The sequence below is a fragment of the Zosterops lateralis genome (genome assembly GCF_965231275.1).
Source record: "Zosterops lateralis genome assembly, chromosome: 4".
Lineage (NCBI taxonomy): Eukaryota > Metazoa > Chordata > Aves > Passeriformes > Zosteropidae > Zosterops > Zosterops lateralis.
In genome coordinates this window covers 12,192,946-12,217,471 of record NC_139765.1, presented here as the reverse complement: position 1 = coordinate 12,217,471, position 24,526 = coordinate 12,192,946, and the positions used below count along the sequence as shown (strand labels likewise).

General features: G+C 43.2%; 1 protein-coding gene across 6 annotated transcripts in view; it reads right to left on the bottom strand.

Annotated features, from left to right (window-relative positions):
• Positions 1–24,526, bottom strand: part of PPFIBP1 (PPFIA binding protein 1) — a 104,102-nt gene that overhangs the window by 24,630 nt on the left and 54,946 nt on the right. For all 6 annotated transcript variants that reach the window (XM_083858832.1, XM_083858830.1, XM_083858831.1 and 3 more), the window contains exons 3-9: positions 22,706–22,866; positions 20,538–20,743; positions 9,701–9,787; positions 8,407–8,520; positions 7,729–7,860; positions 3,182–3,274; positions 690–804 (exon numbers count right to left, since the gene is read on the bottom strand). In XM_083858832.1, the coding sequence (XP_083714958.1) occupies positions 690–804; positions 3,182–3,274; positions 7,729–7,860; positions 8,407–8,520; positions 9,701–9,787; positions 20,538–20,743; positions 22,706–22,769 (811 nt within the window). In that variant the 5' untranslated portion in view covers positions 22,770–22,866. The remainder of the gene's footprint in view (positions 1–689; positions 805–3,181; positions 3,275–7,728; positions 7,861–8,406; positions 8,521–9,700; positions 9,788–20,537; positions 20,744–22,705; positions 22,867–24,526) is intronic.

Sequence of the window (24,526 nt, the reverse complement as noted above, 5' to 3'; positions counted from 1 at the left end):
AAAAAACATACTTCAAAAGTACAATCTTAAAATCAGCAATAACTCTCAGTAAGATATATTTAAAATTGAAATTACATCAGGTCAAAAAAGTCTGTAGAAAATTTTTGTGATGTTATGACAAAAAAATTCTGGTTTTAAATAAGTCCTCAATCTAAGATTCCCTCAAAGAAATACTAATACTAATAATTTCTAATACTAATACTAATAATTTCTTCTTTACAAGCAAATAAAAGAATTACCCAGCATGTAAAATTTTTGTGCTAATCCAACCTTAATTAAAGTTTAGACTTAATGAGCACACAAATCCAGAATCAATCCTTGATACTTTGGTCTGCAGGATAGATTTCCTCCTCCCTTACCAAGAAGTTTCCTTTTCAACACAATGTTTTTGGAGCATTTGTTGAAATTAGTTTAAAATTTTCTCAGCCAGTATAAACTGTATCTTTTGAGGCCCCATGCAGGAGCTAATTAGGGATTTTTTTGTCTTGTTTAAATTTGACCAAGACCTTCCTGTGACAGTAAGCTCAGCACTTGCATCATCAACACCCTCTAAATATATTTCAAGAGGTAAACATCAAAACAAAGTTCAGGAAAATTGAGGCTTTTATCAGCTATTTCCTCTTCAAGGAAACATGACCCCAGATGAGGCAACTGGGGAGGACATGGTGACAGAGCCTTGCTTGTCTTACCTCTGTCCAGTATTTCAATCCCTTCTCCTTTCAGCTTGCAAACCAATTTTTCATGCAACCTTTTCACCTCAGCTTCCTTCTGCTCTAGTTTGTCTTTCAGAGCTGACAGTTCATCCTGTAAAGACACAGAGCCACTCAGTGACAGCTTCCACAGGCAACTGAGATGTTCCTACAATTCCCTCCTAGGAAGCACAGTGGACAGGTCCTCAGCTGGTGGAAGTGACTGAGGGCCCCTGACATTTAACACTGCCTGAGGGTGCACCCACCAAAGTGACTCTGAACATCCCAACAGACCTCTGAGCCCATGACAGAGCAAAATCAGGGGGTCTGTAGTCTGAAATTGTTGGTCTCATGTATAATTGGAAAGAAACTTCACATCAAAATTTAAAAACAAAAGAGCAAAAGGAAAAAAAAAAACAAAACAAAGCAGTTTTTTTAATTGTTTAACCTTGCAGAGATAGAAAAAAATGCAGGTGAAAATGCAGGCTGAATGCTATTATTTCCATACATTTTTCTTTTGTATTTATAGGGCATTTTGCATGTTTTGAGCCAAACAATTCCAAAACTGTGCTTATACCAGGCTGAGGAGAGTTTCAGAAATTAACCACTGCTTCTATGGAAGAAAAATCAATCACAACACCAGCAAGCACATGGACACATACTGGAAAGCAGTTCAGACAAAAATGTGGTACCTCCACCACAGTTTGGGTTTGCTGATCAAGCATTAAGAGAGAAAGCTTGGAGCTGAGATTCCTGGGAATAAGACAGATGGTGTTTGGGGGAGTTGGGGTGTATTAGAAAAACGCTGTTAAGTTTTAACTTAGATCTAACCATCTGCACTAGCAAGTGACTGGCACAGATCCATGCATTTAACTTTTTAAAATTTGAGTCAAATCCTACCCAGTTTAGTAACATGTTTCTTTGATGTCCGAGGATATCTTGTGCAACAGCATCATCAAGACAGGACCCTCACTGCAACTGTACCCAACACTGAAAATTTTATTTGTTCAGTTTGTAAACAAAGCAAAACAAGGCAAGACTCATCATTTTGGCATTTACAGCTTCTAAATGACATTTTAAATCCTTAATGAAATAAACCAAACTAGAATAGTGTGGGTTAGGTGTTTTCCTGAGCTACCCTCAGATGATCTGTTGCAAATACAAAGTGATGTTTGCAACCCAAACTATTGCCCAGCTATGCAATCTCCTGAAATTGGTTCCTGTTTGCTCTAAAGCATCATTAAAAAAATAGATCAATCTTAAAATTGCCAAGAAATCAAAGCTTTTTCCACAAGAATGGCTGGGCAATAATTACAATTCCACAGTGCTCCAATTTGGCACTGATTATGATGAGATTTCTGCCAGTGTAGGATCCATGCTACTTCAAAACAAGACCATTTATTGGTCACTTGAGAAGCTGCTGTTATACCCACAGGCATCTAGAGCTGCATGTGGTTGCCAATGTGTATTTCTTCCCCTGAATTAGAAGCACAATGTGCAAATTTACATGTGGGAGAGGGGACAGTATAAAAGAATCACTCTTTCCCAGATAGTTTTCATGAATGCATTTTCTATAAAAGGGTGATAAAAAGTTCTGTTTGAATTATGGATGTAAGCTGCAGATGAGGCAATCTTCCCTTGGAAGGGGAGTGATTTTAACCCAAGTCTAATGTCATTATGTGTAACCTACGCAAGCTTCAGAGCAGGAAAATCCTCTCCCCTGCAACATAAAAGCTGTTTACAAGGAATACCTACATAAAGAGCTTTCCGCATCTAATGAGGAAGGGCACATTGCATAGCAACACACAGCAATTAATGAAGAACAGAGCATGACAGCACAGTGCAGGACAGACCAGTAAAGGGTGGAACATGAAGGATTCAAAACAGGCCCAGCATTACCCAGAAACTACCACACCTTTAGCATCTGGCTTTTTTGCTCCATCCGCTGCTTTTCATACTGCATCTGACCCACTTTGATTTTCATGCTAGAAAGTTTGGCCATTAAAGACTGGTAACAGAGACAGAGGAGTGAGAGAGAACTAAAGGTAGAAAAGAGACAAGGCTAAATGGCAAAGAGAAGTTAGACACTTAGAGAAACAGGCTGCTAGAAATACTTGTGAATGCTTTCTCCTCAGAAAGGGTTTATTTTTAGCACATTTAGGAGAAAATAAATGCTGTTTTTAATCTGTGGCATACACCTTACATACTGCAACTGGTATTTCTTGACACACGTGTGAAACAAAGGTCTAAACAGGTAATAAATTTACTGTTAACAGCATGGTAAATTACCCTTCATAAAAAAACCAATGCTCAAGCTGAAAATCACAGCATGAAATCTGGAAACAGCCGCTGTTGGTAAGTGAAAACCATGAAACCCCAGAACCTGAGAGTGCTCGGGATTTTGCAGGGTGCAGGCAAGGATTAGGGAAAAGAGTAAATTCCTAAAGCCTCATTTACACCCATCTCTGCTTCTTCCTCTCAGCCTCACTTACTTTGGTTGTTTTCAGTTTTTTCTCATACTGGAGTCTTTCATTGTCCATTTCTCCTACCCTCAACCGCAACTCATTTATTTCTTGGATCAAATCCTGAGTGAAGGGAAAAAGACAACCAGAAACAACAAAGAACTTTAGTGAAGAGAACAGAAGAATAGCTAAGACTGTAACAACGAGAAAAGCAGAAACAAAAGGAACTCAGTACACAAAACCACACCACTCAAATCTATCACTAAGTCAAGCAACTCAGAGCTTCCTAAATATCCAGGGACTGAGCTTCTCAATTTCTGTGTTGCTGTACCGAATGTAAGAGGGCAGAGGACAAAGGGAGACATAAATTGAACTTGTGTTCCCCATGCTGAGGGCCAGGAAAGGCCCCTGCTTCTCTGTTCAGCTGCCTGGAGCCCATACTAAGGATGGGCAATGAAAAACAGTGGCAGACATCCTTCAACACATAGCAGCCACATCCTCCCCTCTACAGTCCCTCCTGCCCCAGGCTCACCAGCCATCACCTGCTTTTTCAAAATATGAAGTGATTACACTGTAAAAATCCATGTTTCCACCACTTAGAAGAGCCCTCTCACTGAGGGCTGAACAGAAGAGCCATCACAGGTTTCTACAAGCAAAGGCACCTGTGTTTAAGCATCAATGGCACCACTTCATCTGGGCTTTGCAAATTCAGCCTGTCTTGGAAGAAACTTGGAGCCATCACAAACTCACATCTGAGCTCTTCAGGAGACCAGTGCAACCTCCCTGGCCATCCTGATGGATCCTGACAGGCTTGGGGGTCAGACCTGAGTTACCCAGCCCCCTTGGTCAAACAAACCCCGAGTCTGACTGCTCCACCAAGCCTCCTCATCCTCGAGGTCAGAGAATAGTTTGGGTTGGGAGGGACCTTAAAGCCCATCCAGGTCCAACCCCTACCATGGGCAAGAACACCTGCCACTATCCCAGCTTGCTCAGAGCCCCATTCAACCTGGTCTTGGACACTTACAAGGATCCAGGGGAAGCCACAGCTTCTCTGAAAAACCTGTGCCAGGGCTTCAGCACCCTCAAAAAAGGAATTTTTATGGTCCTTAGGTTTGCTTTCCTTCCTACATCTGAGACAAACCCTACCCATGTCAAGCAATGCTGCACGTTGAGCTAACAGCTCAAAGCACAATTTTTCAGAGCTAATAGTATAATTAATAGAGATTTATATTTATAAATTAACAAGCCAGAAGCTGACATTTAGAGGGTATTCATGGGTCCCTGGTAACACCTGCCTTCCAGCCCCACACCACACTTCCTGAGCTTACAAGCCTCTGGTTATTATTTTGTGCTTAATGAACCTGATGCTAAGAGAGCAGCATCTGTATTTCTTCAGAAAGATCCAAGTTCAATTCTCAGAACTACAAGGAAAGTGAAAATACAGAATGTTTTCATGCTTTGAGTAAATACAAATAATCTATGACTTTGTAATTCAGATACACCTGAAATTCCTCAACAATTGATTTGTTTGGGGCTTTTTCTCCTGCAGCATGATGCACTGTCAAAATATGCTGTGTGGAACTCATTGCTGAGGTTCTTTGCCACATATTTGTCACTAACTATGTGATTTTTAAAATACTCAGTGTGATACAGAACACAGAACAATCCTGCAAACAGACTGGAGGTGATGGTGGATAAATCCCAAAGAGTTCCTGGTGAGTGAGCCAGTTTTATGCTCTGGCTGCTGCTTCAAAGGCCCGGTCTGGCTATGGACTCCCTCCTAAATAAACTCCCTTGCAGGGTATTTTCTTACATAAACTCAGCCCAACTCAGACCACCCATGTTCCTCAAGGAAAATAATGCTGGCGTCTGCTGAGAAAGTGGAAATACTGGAATAATTCAAAGAACAGAACAATTACAAATCTCCATTAAGTACACAATTAGCTTTGAAAAAGCTAGGTGTTTGTGAACATCTAGACAGCAAATCCTGGAGCACAAAGATCTAGTGAGACATCTGTTTAGACAAAGAATGGGAAATATGAGCAACCAACCAAGCTGGAATGGGAAGTTGCAACAACAGACATAAGTAACAAATGGATAATATGAAGGATTTAATCAGAATGGTAATTTTGTAGGAGACAGTCGCTCCACAAGTTGTCAGACATAATTTTTTTTCTTTTCCCTAAATAAAACCAGAAGCAAAATTCATAGTTTTGCTTTCCTAGTCTGGGTATGAATCTTTTTCCATTTCAATCACTCCACATAAATCCCATAATGTATTTTAGGATAAAATATTTTAAATATTCATTTAAATACTCAGCTCTTCTAAAATAACTGATAAACAGCAATATAATTAGATCAACACTGAATAAAATACTGTGTACTTCTGAATAAGTACTGCCTGCAAAATGTCTCTTAGAGATTTTGTAAGGCCCTTATAACTAGTTAGACATTCATATTTTCACTGAACCAAATGGAAATTAAGATATAATATCCTTTCCAGTGTTTAAGTCGAAGTATTTTTACAGCTATAAAGTGTTGAAATAAAGAAGAAACAATATAATAATATATATCACACTAAACTACATCATTCTGGTTTTCAAATGGAGGGAGAAACATTTTAGTAATAGTTCATTAGTTCTGGCATAAATTCCCCTAATATAAATCCACACAGTCCCTAATTACAGTAACTACTATTTAAATAACATTCAGGTTATTTTTATCAAAGGCATTTAGTGTATTTCAAAGTATTTCAGAGAGGGAGGTCTTCACAGAAGATAAGCCTCGTGCACAGAGATTACAGATTTGCAGTTTGTGGTATACTCTCCACAGTGGAACCATTTTTCTAAGAACCTGCAGCTCCATGTCCACCTTCTCTGTATGCTGAGCTGTGCAATGAAGTTATGGAGAGCCTGCAGTTCAGGAGGGGAAACAAAGAAAAGGGCAGTCCGGGAGAATCTACCATATTCAGTAAAAATAGGGATAGATATAGAGGAAGCAAACCACTCAAAGTCCAGTCACATTTGTTATCAGTTCTGGGAAGCACAAGAAACCACAGGGTGTTTGCAAATGAAGATACAATAGAGCTCAGGTTGGAAAGCACCTGCTCCCTGTGGTCGTCTGGACCAAACCTTGTCTCCCCACAGGCATTTACTGCTGGTGGCAGCTTGTTTATCCCTCATTTGGGCTGCTTAGAGTAAATGTCAGCCCACAGAGAGTTATTTGTTGTGTGCTGTAATTCATGAAAGAGCTGAGCTCTGTGTGGGCAGAGCCCCAGGAGAGCTGTGAGAGCAGCCAGCTCTCATACACACCTCCTACGGATGTAGGAGACCTTCAGTGATTCCTTCCACCCTCTCACCTGCCAGTTTCTCCAGCAATGCCATGCACAGAGCTCATCTGCACTGCAAAATCAGCTGCTTTGAAGGCAGTGCTGGGATCCTCCATGTAACACCTGTTACCAAACTAGAGGGAAAGGTAACAGGAGGCAACAGGAATCCATCCCACAGCTTGGCAGCACCTAAGCAGGAATGAATACTGCTGTCACTACCTAAAGAATCACTTTCAAATCTGAAAGTGACACAAGTTGTTAGTTTTCAACCTGTAGACTTCTTTGGGTCTGCAGATTACTTCAGACAGGTCCAAAGAGCAATTCCAAAGCAAGTCTGACTTTTGTTCTTGTGCTTGCAATACAAGTGAGGAAGGTACTTTACTGGAAACTGCGGAGTTGGGAAAACACCGGCAGAAGCGGAAAGGGCAATTTTGTGTCCTGTCATGGCAATATGGCTTATTTCCTTCTAGAAACAAATGACATCTGAAACATCCACAATCATAACAAACACCCAACATTTCAGCTTATTTACATAGCCAGAACTGGAAACTTCATTCTGCTTCACAGGCAGACTCTGAGGTATTTCTGATATGGGCTCTATCATCCTGTCAGGACAGCTTAGCTGATAATTGGGGTTTCCTGTGTTTGCCTACCTGCTTTGAAGCTTTCTGCCTTCCAACATGACCGAGCTACAGGTCCAGCTACACAGACCTGCAGCACAGAGGGAAATGTCCCTGGAGAGCACTGCCAGGGATGGCAGATGCACCTGGCTCTGTTCCCCTCAGCCTCTGGTCCTGGGCTCCTGTAAGGCTGCGGTCTGAAGTCAGGATTCCCCACAGCCCCACGCTGAGTCAGCTCAGTCTCTGTTACCAACCCCAAAAGTCCTTTTACTGTGCTGTGTCTCTGCACATGGGTGCTTTTTGTGCTCACACCAAGCTGAAGCACTTGCCTCAGACATGCCTTACTCAGAAGGTGACAGTTTTATGTGGGGTGAGGAGAGTGCAGTACGTCCATGATTTTATTTAAATCCAACCTAAGTCCATCTCTCCATGTTCTAACTTTAAATACAAGTCCCCTTTTGGTCTGCCAAAAAAACCAAAACCAAAAACAAAACCAAACCAAAACAAACCAAACCAAAACAAAAAAAAAACACAAAAACAAACAAAAAAAAAAACCACAAACAGAAAATGTTCAGGTAATGTGAAGACACACACAGCTTTCACAATTTATCCTGTTGGGTTTTACTCACCTCTGTGTCTCTGAATCTGTCCTCATAGTCCAATCTATCCTTCTCTACAGATGTAAGCTTTAATTTCAGAGTGGAAATCTCTGCCATAAGATCCAGCTTCTGAGTTTCAAGGGTTGTTCTGCTTAAAAGCTCCTGATTTAAGATAAAGAGGAAGAGAACAGAATTATTTACCCAAGGGGAAGAAACCAGTAATTTATTTTGACAGCTAAAGGTCTCTTTCATGGGGAATAGCATCACCCTCATCCTTGCACTATGTAAAGCCCTGAGACACAGCTATTATCCATCTGACAGATTCCAGGCACCTAGGATGCATCTGAGATCATGGGGCACTATCACGGGCTGGCTGCCAGGACAAGAAAAAAGCCTGTCTGTCATCACAGTTGCTCTGGACAGCAAGGAGCTGTAAGGGGAATCCACCCATCCATCCAGAGGCTTTAATCTAAGGTTCTTTGAAGTTCAGTGGGGAAGGACTCAAAGGAGAGTAGAACTAGATTCTTGCAGCATAAAGCAGCACTGACATTACTAAGTACAAAGATTTTAAAGCCAATATGGTAGAAAATTATCCCTTAGTTAAGAGACATCAAGGGCTGCAACACCTTGAAGGGCACTGGTCTCACCAAAGTTTGTTAAGACAGAAGGAAGACAAGACAGCAAGACAGACATGGAGCTGTGAAATACCTGCTGCAGCATCTCCTCCGTGGCATTCAGCTTCTCCCTGTGCTCCTCCAGGCAGAACTCCAGATCCCGGATCTTTTCTCCTTGGGCCTCCACCTGGTCTGTAAGCACACTTACCTGGAGAGCAGGAAGAAAGTGATGCATGTTTAACACCTTGCACCTGTGCCATATGTGTCAGCTAAAGAACTGCAGGTGAGCAACAGTGCTGGCTGGGCCAAAGATTAACTGGGACCATGCAGGGAGGAAGAGGAGCAGCAGAGCTCTGCAGTGAACACAACACTTGGCAAGGGAAAAGGAGAACAGGCAAGGCTCTCCCCTCACACTTACTAGAATTTCAGCCAAAGTTCTGGCAGACATGTTGCAATTCTGCAGCTCCCCTCCTCACTGAAAGTTTTCACAGGGGGTGGCTGCTGCATTTCACTACCAGTAGTTATGCTTTTGCTATGACAATACCTTAACCCATTAGCTCCTACCTTAACCACCACATAAACCTTGCTGCTTAGGATTTATTCTCCTTCCCAAGTGATTGCACGCAGTGTACCATAACAAGCACTTTCCCCTTTTCAGAACAATGAAAGCAAAGGAGGTTAAAACACACAGCCAGAGGCTGGATAAGACCAAGACAACATTTTTAAGACTGCAGACAGATTCCCATTTTGCCTTTTCTGAATTAATTTTATTGTTTTCAACAGGCTCTTCCTGCAGTACTGCTGGGAAGGAGGGTGAGCTGCCTAAAGCAGAGCTCAGTGCTGCCAGAGTCCCTAGGCTGGATCCACATCAGGGAATGCCACCTGTGCAGTCCAAGGAGTGCAGGTATTCCTGGCTCCAACAGCAAGAGGAAGCAGCATCCAGGGCTGACCCCATCCAGCCCAGCAGCAGGTGAGCAGGAGACCAAGGAGCTGCTTCTCTCCTTCTGCCCACAGGCCAGTCCTGCAGCTTTTGTCATCTTTCCTAAGGACAGGACAACTGTCTCCTGATGCAGACATCATGTGAATGGCCCTGGGAAATGGTGATCTTAAGGATACACATGGATGTAGGTAGGTGGCTGCTCTACAGACCTGCTCCGCTAACAAAATTCAAAGAGAACAGATACACAGACAGAAAGACCTTTAGATTTTTCCTGCAATCTAAATTCACACCTTTCCCTAATCTGGGTTAATTCTCATATACCAGCAAGTCCTCTGAACACAGTCCAAGACATCACAACTCCAAATAAATCCTCAGAGGTTTTATCACATACTATCAGACAGTCTTGTGAATGCAAGAGCAGAAAAAAATAATTTGGGTGACAACTCACTTGCAGAACAAGAGATTCCTTATCATTTTCCAGACGAGCCAGCCTTTCTTGATAAACATCTCCATTCCCAGATATGTGTCCATTAGTCTGGAAAAGACAACAAATATTGCATAGTCAGCTATTGTGCCACAGTGTCATCCAACATTATCAAAACACTCCATGAGCATTTTTAGCATCTGCACAGTTTAAGAACAGGTTTGAAGTATTCTCCAGCCTCCTAAGGGTTACAAATCAAATAAACTGTCAACAAAGGACACACCACCACCATTCAGGAGAGAATTGTTCAGGGGCTTAAAGATGAGAAAGGAAGAACCTTCTGGTGACCCAGTTCTGCAAAATTCACTTACTGTGCATTCAGCATTTTGCTAACAAAACTTGGGCTCATTGCTATACAACACTAAGCCATACTTGCAAAGAGACAAATACCCTGAGACATTCAGCAAGTGAAAAAAGCCGAACATACAATCTACAAAATGTGTATTATGCTTCTTGCAAGTCATATACACAGTTAGAGACATCCTTTTACATCAGGCACATTCTGCTGGGTATGGGTGAACGTCTGCACTCTAAACACATCTCTTTGTAAAGCTGCCTGAGGCTAGAGAGAAAACAAGAATACATGTTAATGCTATCAGAGAGTTCAGAGGAATCAGCAACTTTCTTCATAATAACTTCAATGCTCATGAGCAGTGGGAAGGATTTTATTCTATCCATATTCAAAGCTGTCTCAAAGCACTTCGTGATCCACACCATAATCAGATCTCGGCCCAGAAAAGGATATCTTGTTCCCATCATGGCATAAATCGCTTACAGGAGTCTGAGAAGCTGCTCTGAAATCCTGGGTGCTCAGCAGAGACACCCAACAACATAGAGGGGCCCTGATTTCCTCCTGAATATGTGATAAAAAGAAACTGGGTGACTGATCTTTGTGTCTCCGTAAGCCTGCAGCACAAGCTTGCCTTGGGAGGCCACCACCACTCAGGAGCTCCAAGCCTCCAGTTCCTGCTTTGAATCTCCCCTGATTACAGAGGATACCTCAGGAAACCTCCTGGCTAAAACTCCTTTTCTAAGTTACTCCTTTTTAAAGTCTGACCATGGGTGGTGAGAGAAAACTGCCTTGTTTGACCCTGAAACAAAACTCCCTCCAGCATCACTTCAAGATCTGACATAGAGTAAACAGGAGGAGGAAAAAGTGTTTGACCTCACCTCAGTGCTCTCAAGAAAGCAGGTTGTGTCCTGGCAAGTCTTAAATCACTGAGCAGTACCAAAAGTGTCTCCCAAGCATGAAATTTCACTTGGTGACCATAATATCTCCCCTGAAATTTGCTCCAGCAGACCAAAAAAGGAAGCTCTCTAGTAATTTCTACCAGTACCTCATCACAATGATCTGAATTATGACCTTGTATCTGAATTATTTAGCAGCACAATACTAAGACACCCAGACACTAAACCCCAGGGTAAAATTCTCCTAAACTTCTGAGTTTGCCATATTTTCCCCCGACCTCTACCAGAATTTAGCTCATGCCATTCAAGATCAGTGAGATCTGTTTTGTAACACTTCAATTTAGGTGAAAAAAAATCAAAATTAAATAAACCTTTTAGCTGTTCAACTAGTAGAATATGCTTCAGATTTTGTGACCTGAGTTATTTGTGAAAACAGGACTGAGGGTTTTGTCTACTTCTGCTGCTTTGCAACTCCCTTGTCCTTTAAGTCCTCCAGTAAATCTCAAGCACTTACTCAGCCTGCATAAGAACAGCATCTGTATTTTGTAATATACAACACATTTATCAGTCTGGTGCATGTGTCTGATGTAGGAAAGTGGTATCTATCCCTCACTATAGGGAGCAGAGCTGCAAAGACACCTCTCCATGCTGCTGAGGCTAACATGGAATTCCTTGCCAAAGCACAGACTTGACTCCCTGCCTCCCAACCACCACATCAACATCTGAACCACTGACCCCCCGCCCCCCCAATAGCTCCAGTCAGCGTAATCAGACACAAATTAACTGAAACCAAAGACTGCAGGAAGAAAATGTGGGGAGGGAAGTCTTGGTTTCACAGCATGATTAAAATGTCTGTGAAAACCAACGAGGTGTGAAAGCAGAACTTAGTCATTGTGCACAGCATCTTGCCAAGACACCTTTGTTGTTAAACTCCGTTCACATTTCTCAGGAAAAATCCACTTGGCTCAGCACCTCAGCCTTGGTTTTAAAGCAGGAGCGTTTGGAGAGGGAGAGTTCAGACTGCAGCTGCACCCCACCTTTAGAAAGGTGTGAGAGGAACTCCAAACAGGACAAGTACAAAGGCTCCCACAAAACAAAAATTAGTGCTAATAGAATCACACTCATTAAGGCTGGGAAATACCTCTGAAATCATCAAGCCCAACCATAAACCCAGCAGCACCACCACCATGTTCACCATTAAACCATGCCATCAAGTGCCATATCCACACATTTTTTAACTTCCTCCAGGGAGGGTGACTCCACCACATCTCTGGGCAGCCTGTTCCAATGTTCAATAACCCCTTCAAGAAAGAAATTTTTCATAATATCCCATCCTAATCCCATCCCTGGCACAACTTGAGGCCATTTCATCTCATCCTGTCAAACACTTAGGGCAGTATATCTATTCTTTGGGAGAAACCTTGCAGAGATGTCTTAGTTCTGCAAGCTGTATGTACTGAGTGCAAAGATCTCTTTTCTTGGTGTTGGCAGAAATATTTTCTAAAATGTGCATAAAACTAGACCTCCTGTAGCACAGCAAACCCAGAAAATTTTGTGTACAACACAAGAATGGTTTGCTTTTTGCCTGAAGTGTTGTAACTTCTGTATAATACCTGTGATTGACTCTTAATTTGAGGTATGAAAATGCAAGAAAGCCCCTGACTTTAATTTCAGTGGAGAAAATTATGATAGTTGGAGAATGGATGATAAAAAAGGACCATGGCAGCTATTTCCAAGGGCAGCAGCCTGAGCACTGCTTACAGTGGTGCACACACCCAGGGCCTGCAGCACAACACCTTCCCAGATCTTTGCTCTGGACTGTCTTTAAAGGTAAAAAGTTGATTCCTGGCATGATATTCTTCCCAGAGAGATGAAGAAGGAAGAAGGGAGATGAAACATATGAAAAGAACAGAGCAATAATGCTAGTGAGCAGGACAGAAGAGAAATGGAGTGGGAATATGCTCAAACACTGGATTTAGGAAAGTAGTGCATCAGGAGAGAGAGTGGAGGGAGCCCCAACGGGAAGGAATGGGCTGCAGGGAGGTCTGAAAAATGCCAGGAGAACTGGTGTGTGCAAAACCCGGGTGAGCAACTCTCAGTGTGTCCCTCAGGAGCATGTCCTCACCAGGGAATCTGCATCTTCCTCTGGGACTGAGCCTGGCAACTACTCACCCTGCAAGCAATAGCTCTGCTTTGGGGGGGAAAGGAAAGAAATAAAACAGTAAGAGAAGCAAAAAAGAAAATCAAATTGAACAGCAAACTGATTTTTGGAACAGCAAATTGATTGAACAGCAACTGCAAGCATATTTAGGGCATTTGGTAGTTCTGGATCAAATTTGTATCATTTAAGTCAAAAAAGGATTAACATACTTTATTAGTTGTGTAAGAAAAGCTTTCCATTTCCCAAAGAAGGCTCTTTTCATCAGCAACTTAAAATCCATCTTCAATTAAGCAGCTAGATTTTACTTGTGTTTTCAGTCTTAGTGACTAATTGCAAAGCACTATATGAGAAGAGAATGCAGATTTACCAATACTGATTTTAATCCTAAAAACAAAAGAACAGTTGTCACAATGCCACTGAGGCTTCGCAGAAGTTTGAGGTCAAGCATTTACTTAAAATGCCTTGTAAGATCAGACCCAGTGCACTTATAAACTCTGCAAGATCAATACACAGCTAATCTGATAAACACGTGTGTAAAGCTTTGTCTGTAATCATCTAAGTGTAAAAATCCATGCTGCTCTGGAGGGAATTATTCTTGTAGTAAGTAGATGGATCACCAAACTTCCACAGCTTGCCTGCCTTCAGTCTTTAATTCCTTTTTCCTGGAAGTGAGCTAGCATTCCAAACTGCAGGAATGTTTCTAGTAGCTGCTGGTTTAAACCTCCTAATAATAATAGTAATAAAAAAAAAAAAAAAAAAAAAAAAAATCTGTTTCCTCTCAGTTGCTGAATTCTCCTTTCAAAAATAAACCTCTTCTTTAGCCTACTCCAGCTGATACCCTCATTTTCCTTCATTTTCTCTTCTGCTTTGGAGATGAAATAAGCAGCACAAATCACACTGCTCTTGCTGTATGTGCAGTTTGGTTTGTATAGAAGGAGCTGCCACTCCACAGCATCATTTCCCTGTACAGCAGATTGCACTGACTGCTTTGACCACCACAGTCAAGTCAACAGTTGGGCAAGTGAGCCTTTCCCAACACCTCTTTCCTGACCATCTGGAGTTAAATTGGAGCTCATCAACATGCTTACTGGTTCAGATCATTACAATACACATTACCTCTGCTCAGTTAAACAAAGCTGCTGCTGTTCTGCTTGTTCCCTGAGCTTTAGAGCCCCTTGCAAGAGGGTTCCTCTGGCCTCAGATACCTCAGCATCACTTGGTGTGCCTTGGGCTGAGTATCCCAAGCTGAGTATCCACCACCTGTGATACAGACCTGTGACAGCTCTACCCTCTGTCAGCATCAACCCCAACCCAAATTCATACTGGTCATACTGTCTGAGCTGGTGTGTAACAAGTTCATGTGGGAGCCCACCTCTGCCCTCCCAAACCAGCCTCTCCTGCATTTCCCACTTCCCTGATCAGAATATTTGCAGCCTGTTCAACATACTCCAGCAGCAGACCTGCTGCTAAGCTTTTCCTAAAGTTTACAGCTTACTTCCTCTGCAGAGAATGACAAGGGGAGAAATAAAAACAACCACGAACCCACTCAAAGCCCTCCACACTGTATTTTAAAGACTTCACTACAATAAAGGTGAATTCTGAAAGAAAAGCAGCTAAACACAGCCCTTCACTCCGGCATTTACCTGAAACATTTTGTAAGCATAAATAACACGCTGCTGAACAGAGAAGATGCAACCTTTCCACAAGACTCCGTTTGCTCCACAGCAGCCCAGCTGGTGCCTGGTACAGTAGAAGGATGAGAGGCTCATTCCCAGCTATGGCTTGTCACCGGGAGAAATGCAGGAGCCGGCACTAGCAGAGCTCTCCTTACCTTATTTAGCCAGACGCAGTGCCCGTGAATGTCCCAGCTATACTCCATGCTGGTCATGACTGTTTTCATGCATTCACGGACGCCAGAAGCCGAGGCTGAGGGCTCCGGGCTGCTCTGAGCCGAGGTGAAGTGACAGCAGGTCCCCTCGCCCAGCCGAGGATGGAGGCGAGCGGAGACGTGGGAAGCAGCCGGGCTCCTCAGGCGGAGCAAGCAGCTCCGGGAATTAACACATCAAAGCCCGGCACCAAACTCCTCCAAGCCGGCACACACAGGAGGAGGATACAGGCAGGGAGGGGCAGAGCAGCACAAACCTGACCGGGAGTAAGGACAGCCCCACGCAGGTGCCACCCTGTTCTCCTGTCACCAGCGCAGCCCCCTCCTCCAGAGCCCCCCGGAAAGCATCCGACCCAAAAACACAGGAGAAAAGAGCAATTCCCACCCCTTCTGCCGACCACAAAATAAACAGGAGGGGCTTTCCTAGCAATTGTAAAAGCTGCAGGAGCACATGTAATTAATTCCGTTTTAGACGCCAAGGAAAAATGGAAGAAAAAGTTGACTCAACTGTCCCAGGTCTCACAAGTGGCTTGTCCCATGTTTATGTCATACTTCAGAATGATGTATCAAGCAACAGTAACCAACCTCTGTCCTAGGGTTCAAGTTTCAATTGACCCACTACCAGCAGCAGCATGACAAATTCTTAATATTTTTGACCACAGAACTCAGCTCCGAGAGTCCTGTAATTACCTCACAAATCAGTTTTATTATTATAATGATCAAATCTCAAAAATCAGTTTTATTATTATAATGAAACGTCTAGAACTACCATTGATAGAGAAAAATCTCAAATCCATGAATGCTGAATAACTCAGGAAATATCAGGAGAGCTGTGCTTTTTAAGCCAAACTGATTCATTTTAGATGGGGAATGGTGATTTTTGATGGGTTGTTCTCACTGCCAAAGAACTCATCCTCGATGTACGAAGATGCCACGCTGAGGCATAACTGAGCCCCTATTATCATCCAGTGTTAAAAACACACCAATCTGGATGATCACCTCTAGCAAGGAGCAGGGTCCTGTGTTTCCAGAACTTTGGGAGGTGGATCTCTCATGGACAAAACACATTGCCAGCAGGGAGTGGATGATGACAGGCTGACACAGTATCACAAGACTCCTTTCATATTCCAATTTGAGGAGAGATCTCAAACTGTTTGACGATAACACCTTGGTGCCACACATTAGCATAAGACCTTTTGATACCTAAACTCAACATAAAACAGAAGCTGAATCAAATGACTGCACTGTACACCCACACCAGGATAATCAAACAACAAACTTGGGATTGAAGACAAGATTTTATTTTTTTTTTCCCATGAGTAAGAGATGATTCCTGGTTAACCAAACCGCTCCCTCCACTTGGGAATCACCTTCTTGTCCAAACAGGTGAGCACATCTCTGAAAGATTACAAGCTATGTCCATCCAGCAAGGAAAATTTCTCTGCAAAAGCTAATAGCATCCTATTAACTCTCATCACTCACAGCTACTCTCTGGAAGAATCAACTTAAAGAAAAAATGTGAAAATCTGAAGCCGGTCTGTGAGGCAGCAGTAACACACTGGATTGCATGAGCCACGATGGATACCTCAGCCCAACCATCATCCTCAGATGAGCTGAAAATGTTCTGTGGTTGAACTTGATGATGATCTTAAAGGTCTTTTCCAACCTTAATGATTCTATGATTCTGTATGATTCAAGAAACCTTTGGAGGCCACAAAGTTTTGCTTGATCCCAAAGTCCATTTCAGAAACTCACTTATGGAGTTAAAATAATTATTAAAATATGCCTTGTAATACATATATTTAAATTCAGAAAGTCACTTCCAAAGCTAAAGCCACAGCTGCACTTGCTGTGGGTTTTAAAGAAAAAAATATTACGTTATTGTGGCTCTTTCCCTTCAGGGGCACATCCTTTAAAGAGGAAAAGGCACACACCAGGACCCACAAACACAAGTTCAGATGAGGAGCATGGGGAAAATGGCTCAGAGCTGTGGGAAGGCACTGTCCACCCACTCCTACTCTTCACTCTTGTTTTTAACAAGACACAGTTGGTTTCTTCTTTCTGGGAAGGTTGTTGCATAAGATGTATTTTTAAAAAAATGCAAAAAAACCTCCCAACCACTTTCAAGAAAAGTAATAACCAGAAGGAAAACTGTCTCTTATTTGTTTCTACTGAAGAAAAACTGGAACAACGTCCATGGCTGGGAGCAAGGTTTTAGAGAATTACTCTTCAAGAGATGGATCTATCAGCTTCCAGCTGGACACAACAGGGCTGCCTTGGTCTTGCAAAATGTGGAATTTTGTTTAAAATGCTTTTGCTACTGGTGCTGATGTTAGAGATTACTCAAACACTGCCTGTACTGAAGCCAGAAGCTCCATTTTCACAGAGTACAGCACATGCCTTATTAAGGCGCACACTGAAATATACTAAACATTTCTGCTGACCAAGAGTATTCTGAAAAAACTCCAGAACTTTGGAACAGTTATGACCTGGCTATGGATTTCAGGCCTGGTTCCCAGCGAAAGCATGGAGTCCAAACACGTTTGAGCTCAAAAAAGGTGTCAGTCCCTTTCCAGACTTGGAACAAACGGCCTCGCCTGTAGTTTCACCCATGACATTCACCATTTGCATATGGAGACACGAGATCAGTTTTGAGCTGCAATCACATGTTACAGTTAAACTGACTTCTTTGTGCAGCAGAGAGCTGCATGTACAACTTTTCCCAGCTCCCCTTGGGGAGCACACGAAGGATTCTGTTGGAAGAGTTGTGCCAGATGTCCGGGTGCTGTATGTGTGCTCTGGTGTCACGTGGCCATCTGGCACCCACCCGTTAAAAAAACAAAAAGCAGCATGAGGTGTTTTAATCCACTGGCCCTTTTTGAATGCTTGCACACACACTGAGAGGAGCAGAAAGGAAGAGGATCAAGGACACATGGCAGCTCATTCTGGCATGGCAGGACTGAATGCTCTGCCCTATTTTACAGAAACTTTGGGTGACTGCTGTCATCCCCTTTTCCCAATGTGGCCACCAGTGGCTTGGCTGCAGGAGCCAGGGGTGGATTCTTCTCCTGTGACACACTGTCTGGCAGCAGCAAAAACTATTTTTGTTTTCCTCTGAGACATAGAAGGCTTGCTTACAGCCCCACATGGGATGTCACACCAGTTCCAGCATCCTAGGGGATGCAACTTCATGGATGGAGGATTAAACCAGTTTCAAACAAAGAAAGGGTCTGCCCTTCCTCTCTAAGGAGGGGCACAGTTGCAAAAAACCTTCCTGCAAATCACTCAGGCACTTCATGTGACACCTCTCTGCTCAGACAGGGACTGGTGACACTGGTGACACCTGCAAACCCTGTAGCTGTAGCACACTATAAGTGGAATGTTAAGTTTTTCCTACAAGGGGCTTTAAGGATGACAGAGAATACAGGGTAATAATTTGAGGCAGAATAAAGAGTAATTGAAGCATAGATGGAACAGCAATTTTCTGCAATCTTTGGTACTTACAATCCCTGCACATCTTTTCCAGCAGTTGGGAGGTACTAAACTGAACAGTACAACAGAGCCCTTCCTCTCCTTCTAAGCCCATGAGTGCAATAAAAACCCACTGCTGTCTCACTGCCATTACATGATCCACATTGTGCTGGTCTAAAGGGCCTCATTCCAGACCCCACCAGCCAGGCCTCCCAAAATCACACATATGCCATCACAAGGGGCAGTGACTGGTCTCCACCTCATTAATCTCAGCAGGCACTGCAGCCTCAGCCATGCTGCTGGGCCCCTTTACTCCAGAATAACCTGCAAGGGATCAGCACCATTAAACATGGCCTACAGATGACTGTGAACACCATAGGAGAGTGCAGTTTCCAAGACTGTTTATCTGGCATATTTTTTTTTGTTTGTTTATCAAGGCCATAGTTGCAGGAAACCTGTTATGGCCACAGAGAGCAGTGAGTAGTTACAGCGATGTTCACAGCTGTATGTTACACAGGGAATGCTGATGTTAGCAGGAACTCTGCCTGTTTTAAAGATCTGACTTCAATGTCACTCCTGTCTCCTCCTGATCTCAGCGCTGGCTGCCACACTTTGACAGTGGGGGCGAGATCCAAATCCCACTGGAGGCAGTGGGAGGGCTCCCACGTGCTTCATTAAGTTTCAAGCATTTCCAAATGAGTAGTTCAAAGCAAAGATTTTAAAAAAAGGAAAAAGAAGGCTCTCCCTTCAGATCTTTCTGCAAGGGCTACAGTAGCAAGTCCAAGGTGCCCATCTGTCCCTGCATTGCTGTGCTCAGCTCCCACGACAGCAGATGGCACGAAGGGTTGTCCAGCGCCAGCCGCAGCAAACGCTGCCCTGCACCCAGCAGTCCTCTGGGCTGGGACTGAGCACTGAGATCAATCCATTTGTTGAGATAAAAGTGTTTTCTGCGAGATCAGCCATGACTCCAGCAAGATTGAGTCCATCCCAGGGGCTGCAGTGCCCATCCTGGGAAGGGAGCAGGCGATGGTGGCTGTCTGTCCCAACAGCAGGGGCACATGGGGCACACAGAACACGGAGCTACCACAGTCCTGCAGCAGCCCCAGTCTTCACCAGGGTTGGCACCCCAATTTCAGCACCACGGCGTCACCTTGGCCAACACCCAGTGTGTGACACAGCAGGACCTGACCACGGCTCCAGGGTGGATTTGACAGAATATGCAGAAGTGCCCACCCACTGCCACCACTGTGACAGCTGTGGTGAGGCTGGCTTAAGTGTGGCCCCTGGGAGCAACTCCTGACTTCCACTGCTGGAGCTTCCCCAAAACCTGCACACACCTGAGCCTCCACAACACAAACCCTGCCACACACCATGAGCACAATGACTCTCCCTTGGCCCTACTTGGAAGTCACCAGTCACAGGGCATCTAGAGGCAAACCCAGCAGCTTCTTCAAAAATGATACTGTTTTAACTCACCTTCTGGTAAGTAAAACATTTTATTTCCCAGAGCAGTCTTCGGGTAACCTACTCTCAGATAGTCTTTGATGTTTTGGGAAAACCAAGTCTTGGGGAAAGAACTGCCTTGTCCATTGTATTTCTGTGTATTTTTCAAGTAAGGTGACAAAAACTGGCTGATTCACAAACACAGAAAATAAAAGTTTGGTTTGATAGCCAAATTGAAGGGAGGCAGAGCTTACACCACTCCCTTATGTTATAAATCAACTAAGGAAGCTCAGTAATAACACTGATCTCCACAGAAAAAATGCTGCCAAAATGCTTTTTAACTGAAAAGTATTCAAAACACTGTTTTTCCCCACTTAAGCATCTGATTCTTAAACAAAAGTCTTTCCCCAGCCCTCTGAGACGAAACTGCAGTTACCAAGTACTGTTTGCTCCCTACATCAAAGTACAGCAAAGGCCAACCCACTGCACAAGACATTTGAACAACAGCTTTTCCAAGACTCCACAGCAGTATCTCCAAACCAAAAACTCTTCCCTGATACCCACTCTAAGCTTTACAAACAGCTGTGTGAAACAGTCAGTCTAGCCAACACCTAAAATGAGCCTGGTAGAAGTAAAACAAGGTGACAGTGTACCATTTGACTCTGGAGCCACTCGATGAGAGCCTCTGCCGTGGAGTCGGGGACCTGGCAGCGCAGCCCCTCCCTCTCGTCTGCTTCCATCATCTCCAGCAAACCCCGCAAGTCCTCCACGAGGTGCAGCGCTCGCAGGCTCCCCATGAACGGAGAGGTGGGGGACTGGCAGTCAAAGATGCCATTGGAGTATTCCAGCGCCTTGGAACCTGCAGGGAGCAAAATCATACAGGGTCAGGCACGGGAGGAGTGCTGGGCACATCCCGAGGCTGAGGGTTGTTCCTGGCAGGGTTCATCCCAACCAAACTCAGCACTGGTGCTTGGGGAGGGAAGCTCCAGCAGGAACGGGGTGGGCTGGTCCTCAGGGAATGGGAATGCCACAACCTGCCCCTGGGGTTGAGGCATGGGCTGGGTTCCTGCTCCCTGGGATGAATTCCCAAGGCAGAAGGTGCTGCCAAGGATGGAACATCCTCCGCCAATTCCCTGAGTCACCCTGCAGGCACTGAATGATCCAAGGTCACATTCCAATGACGGTGTCTAGTGGAAACCATGCCCTGTGTTTTCCATGCAGGAATATGTTATACTGCTCCAAGGCACCGGGAATTTTTTAAAATAATAAAGATGAAGATAAATTATAAGACCAAATCACTTCTGCATGGGAATAAATTTTAAATCCAGCAATTTGACACAGTAGCACTGATATTTGCATGTTAATAAAGAGAAAAATCTCTCATTTGCATAAACTCACAGGATGCATATTTGACCTACATTAGAAGTTGCTATATATTAAGTAAGAAAGGAAATGATGAATTTAGGATTAAGGTTGATTTAAGCCAACCTAGCTAATTCCAACTGTAATTCCAGTACACTGATTTGTGACCTTAATTCTGTAATACCTCGGCACAATGAGACATGTTGATGACAGACCTTCATTTGTGCTGTCAACTTTTAGAAACTACAAGGATATGCCATATTCCATGAACTTTCATTCACCCCATCTGGCAATTCACTAAAATCCAAGTATTCTGCTAAATTCCCACTGAAAACAATAAAGAGAAAAATAACCTCAACAGCACAAGAGCTGATATCCCTTTGTTATATTCCCTTATAGATCTATTCATAGACATGGGTAAATGAAGTCTGTGGTGACTTAAATCTTCCAACATCACATTTTGTTTTTATATTAAACCTCATCCTGCCATAACTAACTTGGGCTCTTGGAAACACAAACACATGATCAGATCCAAATACCAGTGTCTACTTATGGCAATTACTGAAGTCACAGCTTACATGTATTTTTGGAGACCATCATGATCAAACTGAATCCCCTTTACATGTGTTCCTGCTATATGTCCTTAATATCTTAGGCAGAGAAGAGTCATTGTTCAAACAAAGCATACACTGTATGATTATCTTTTCCCTAAGGAAAACTGCTTAAGTGGAACTACTAAAAATTTTATAACTGTGTTGCTATACTTGCGAGAGTGTTTTTGACTATTGACTTCTTAATCTTTCCCTCCTATGTGTTGGGTATTCATATTATTTTCTAACTCACTAGACTCAGCTTAAAAGTAGAGGTTGTATTCTTTGTGATGCCTCTCACTGGGCAACTTACAATTTACAGGTACTTATAAAAAATCCAAAAGTTCAAGGCAGTTCCAAACAAAACTTTTGGACTCAAGGCATTCCAATTTTGAAAAGAAAAAAAGAAAAAAGAAAAAAGAAACAAAGAAAAAAAAAGAAACAAAGAAAAAAGAAAAAAAGAAACAAAGAAAAAGAGAAAAAAGAAAAAAAGAAACAAAGAAAAAAAAGAAAAAAAAAGAAAAAAGAAAAAAAGAAAAATTCAATTAATGTTTTAACTTTTCCAAGCTGAGGGAAGTTCAGAGTAGCCACTTTTGTCCTTGACTCTCCTGGTGCTCCATGCAGGAGCTGAACTGCATCACTCAGGCACTTCCAGCAGCCCTTTGGGAGAGGGTAGGCAAAAACACAATACATGGAGCCTGTGAGAGTCTGTGGAATCCCTCCACTCCAGTTATTTGTTAACTCTAGGCTATAATGGAAGGCACTGAAAGCAATTCCCAGCATATTCACTTCTCCACCTGGAACTCTGTCCTCCTGGTGAGAAAAGGAGGACCCAAAAAGCAGAATAAACACCTGCCCCAGATGCTTACCTGCTATAATGCCATCCATCTGCTCCAGGGCTGCAGCGAGCATGTCACTTGCATCACTCATCATCTTCTCTCTTCCCAGGAACAATCACCAGCTGCACTCTAAGGAGGAGTAAAACCTCGATGATGTGAGTTGGTCCAGAGCCTCAAGTCTGCAATTTAATCTGCAAAAGAAAATTTTATTTCACTGCATGTTCTCTGAATTCAGGCATCACTGTTTTCAGACCAGAAAGAAGATTTGGTGACAACAATAAAACCCAGAGGTATTCACCATGAGCCATGGACTGAGATCAAGGAATCAAAGCACCGACCTGTTGATCCAGTGTTTAGTGGCCCATGGTCTGCTCTGCCCACAGGTCCATGCCACTGACAGGCCATCCCACAGAATACCTCCAAAATCCCACATGGCACTTCCAGGAAGCTCACAGAGAAGACAAAGGCCTTCTATCACTAAAAGGGAGCTGCAACTCAGCAGTAAAGCATATGTGTGTCCGCTGTAATTTTCTCCCCAAGAAATAGAAAAAGTGAAGTCTGACCACTTGTCTGAGATTTTTGGATGTCTGACAATCCAGAAATTCCTGGTGTGGAACTTGCCTGTCCTACAGGCAGGATCTCTCAGATGCCCTCAACTCACTGGATGCACTGTGTGTGCATGGACTATCCCTGCTCTGAGTTTAGCAGATTCACATCGTTACAATGCAATGTGATCTCACTCCCAAACTTCTACAAGCCAGAAGTGGTCCCCAAAGGAGTATTTCCAGCAGGCTGGAAAAGCAAGCCTGCCCAACGTGCTGCCTGTAGGTGAGCTAGTAAACCAGAAATCCTGATGGACTACAAGTTAAGTTAAGCAGGTGCTTAGGAACATGGCTGAAATGGAGCTGCAGGGGTCAGAAGCATCTCCAATCCCTCCAGCCCACCACAACAGACACACAAACCACCAACACTGCCCAGACTGCCTTGGCTTTAATCTAATACACATGAGACTGCTTCTGCTATAAATACGGCTAGGGAACAAAGCTAAACAAACACCAGGAAGGAAAACTCGCTTTAACCTTTGCATGCCCTGCCATTTGGGTTTTGTATTAGGCCACACCACTGCTGACATTTGCCCCAACATGAGCAATTAAGAAAGCAGTTCACCGTATCTCTGGCATAAGTCCTGGAAAAGAATCTACTAAAAAACAAACTTAAACAAAAATCCCTGTTAATTTTTCCCTCCTACGAGTCACCTTATTGGTTTGACCCAGCTGGGAAGTAGCTCTTATTGGAGGCTGCCAGCCAGCTTGCTGAAATGTTATCCTTAAAATGCCAACAAACATTTCATCTTCCACAACAACCTTTTTTTTATATGAAGTAGGTCCAAACCCTAAGGTAACCTTTGAATAACAGCACAAAGACTGCTGCGCTTTTGGCAAATGCCTGGTTTTATTACATGGTTGTCAGAGTCAGAAAAACCAAGAGAACTTTAAACAGTCAAAATACCTATAAGTGAAGATGTTGCAAATCTTAAAAAATGCAGTAGCATCGTAACTAAAGACCTTCAGCCTTCAAGGAGGAACCCCCCAGTTTTAAACACAATGTAAACATTCAGCTTCAATCAGAATAAGACCTGCCAGAATATGCAGATCCTACAAGACAACTGGTTTGGTGCCTCCACATCTGACAAAAATGAGCAGAAAATGCAGCTTTTGCATACACATTCATTTGGAAAACACTATAGTCCTTTTTTTTTTTTTTACTGCTTAAGATTTTCTGGCTCTGATATCAGGTCCTGCTCAAATATGGGTGTCTATGAAGGCAGAGTGTGAACAATCTGCTGTGGAT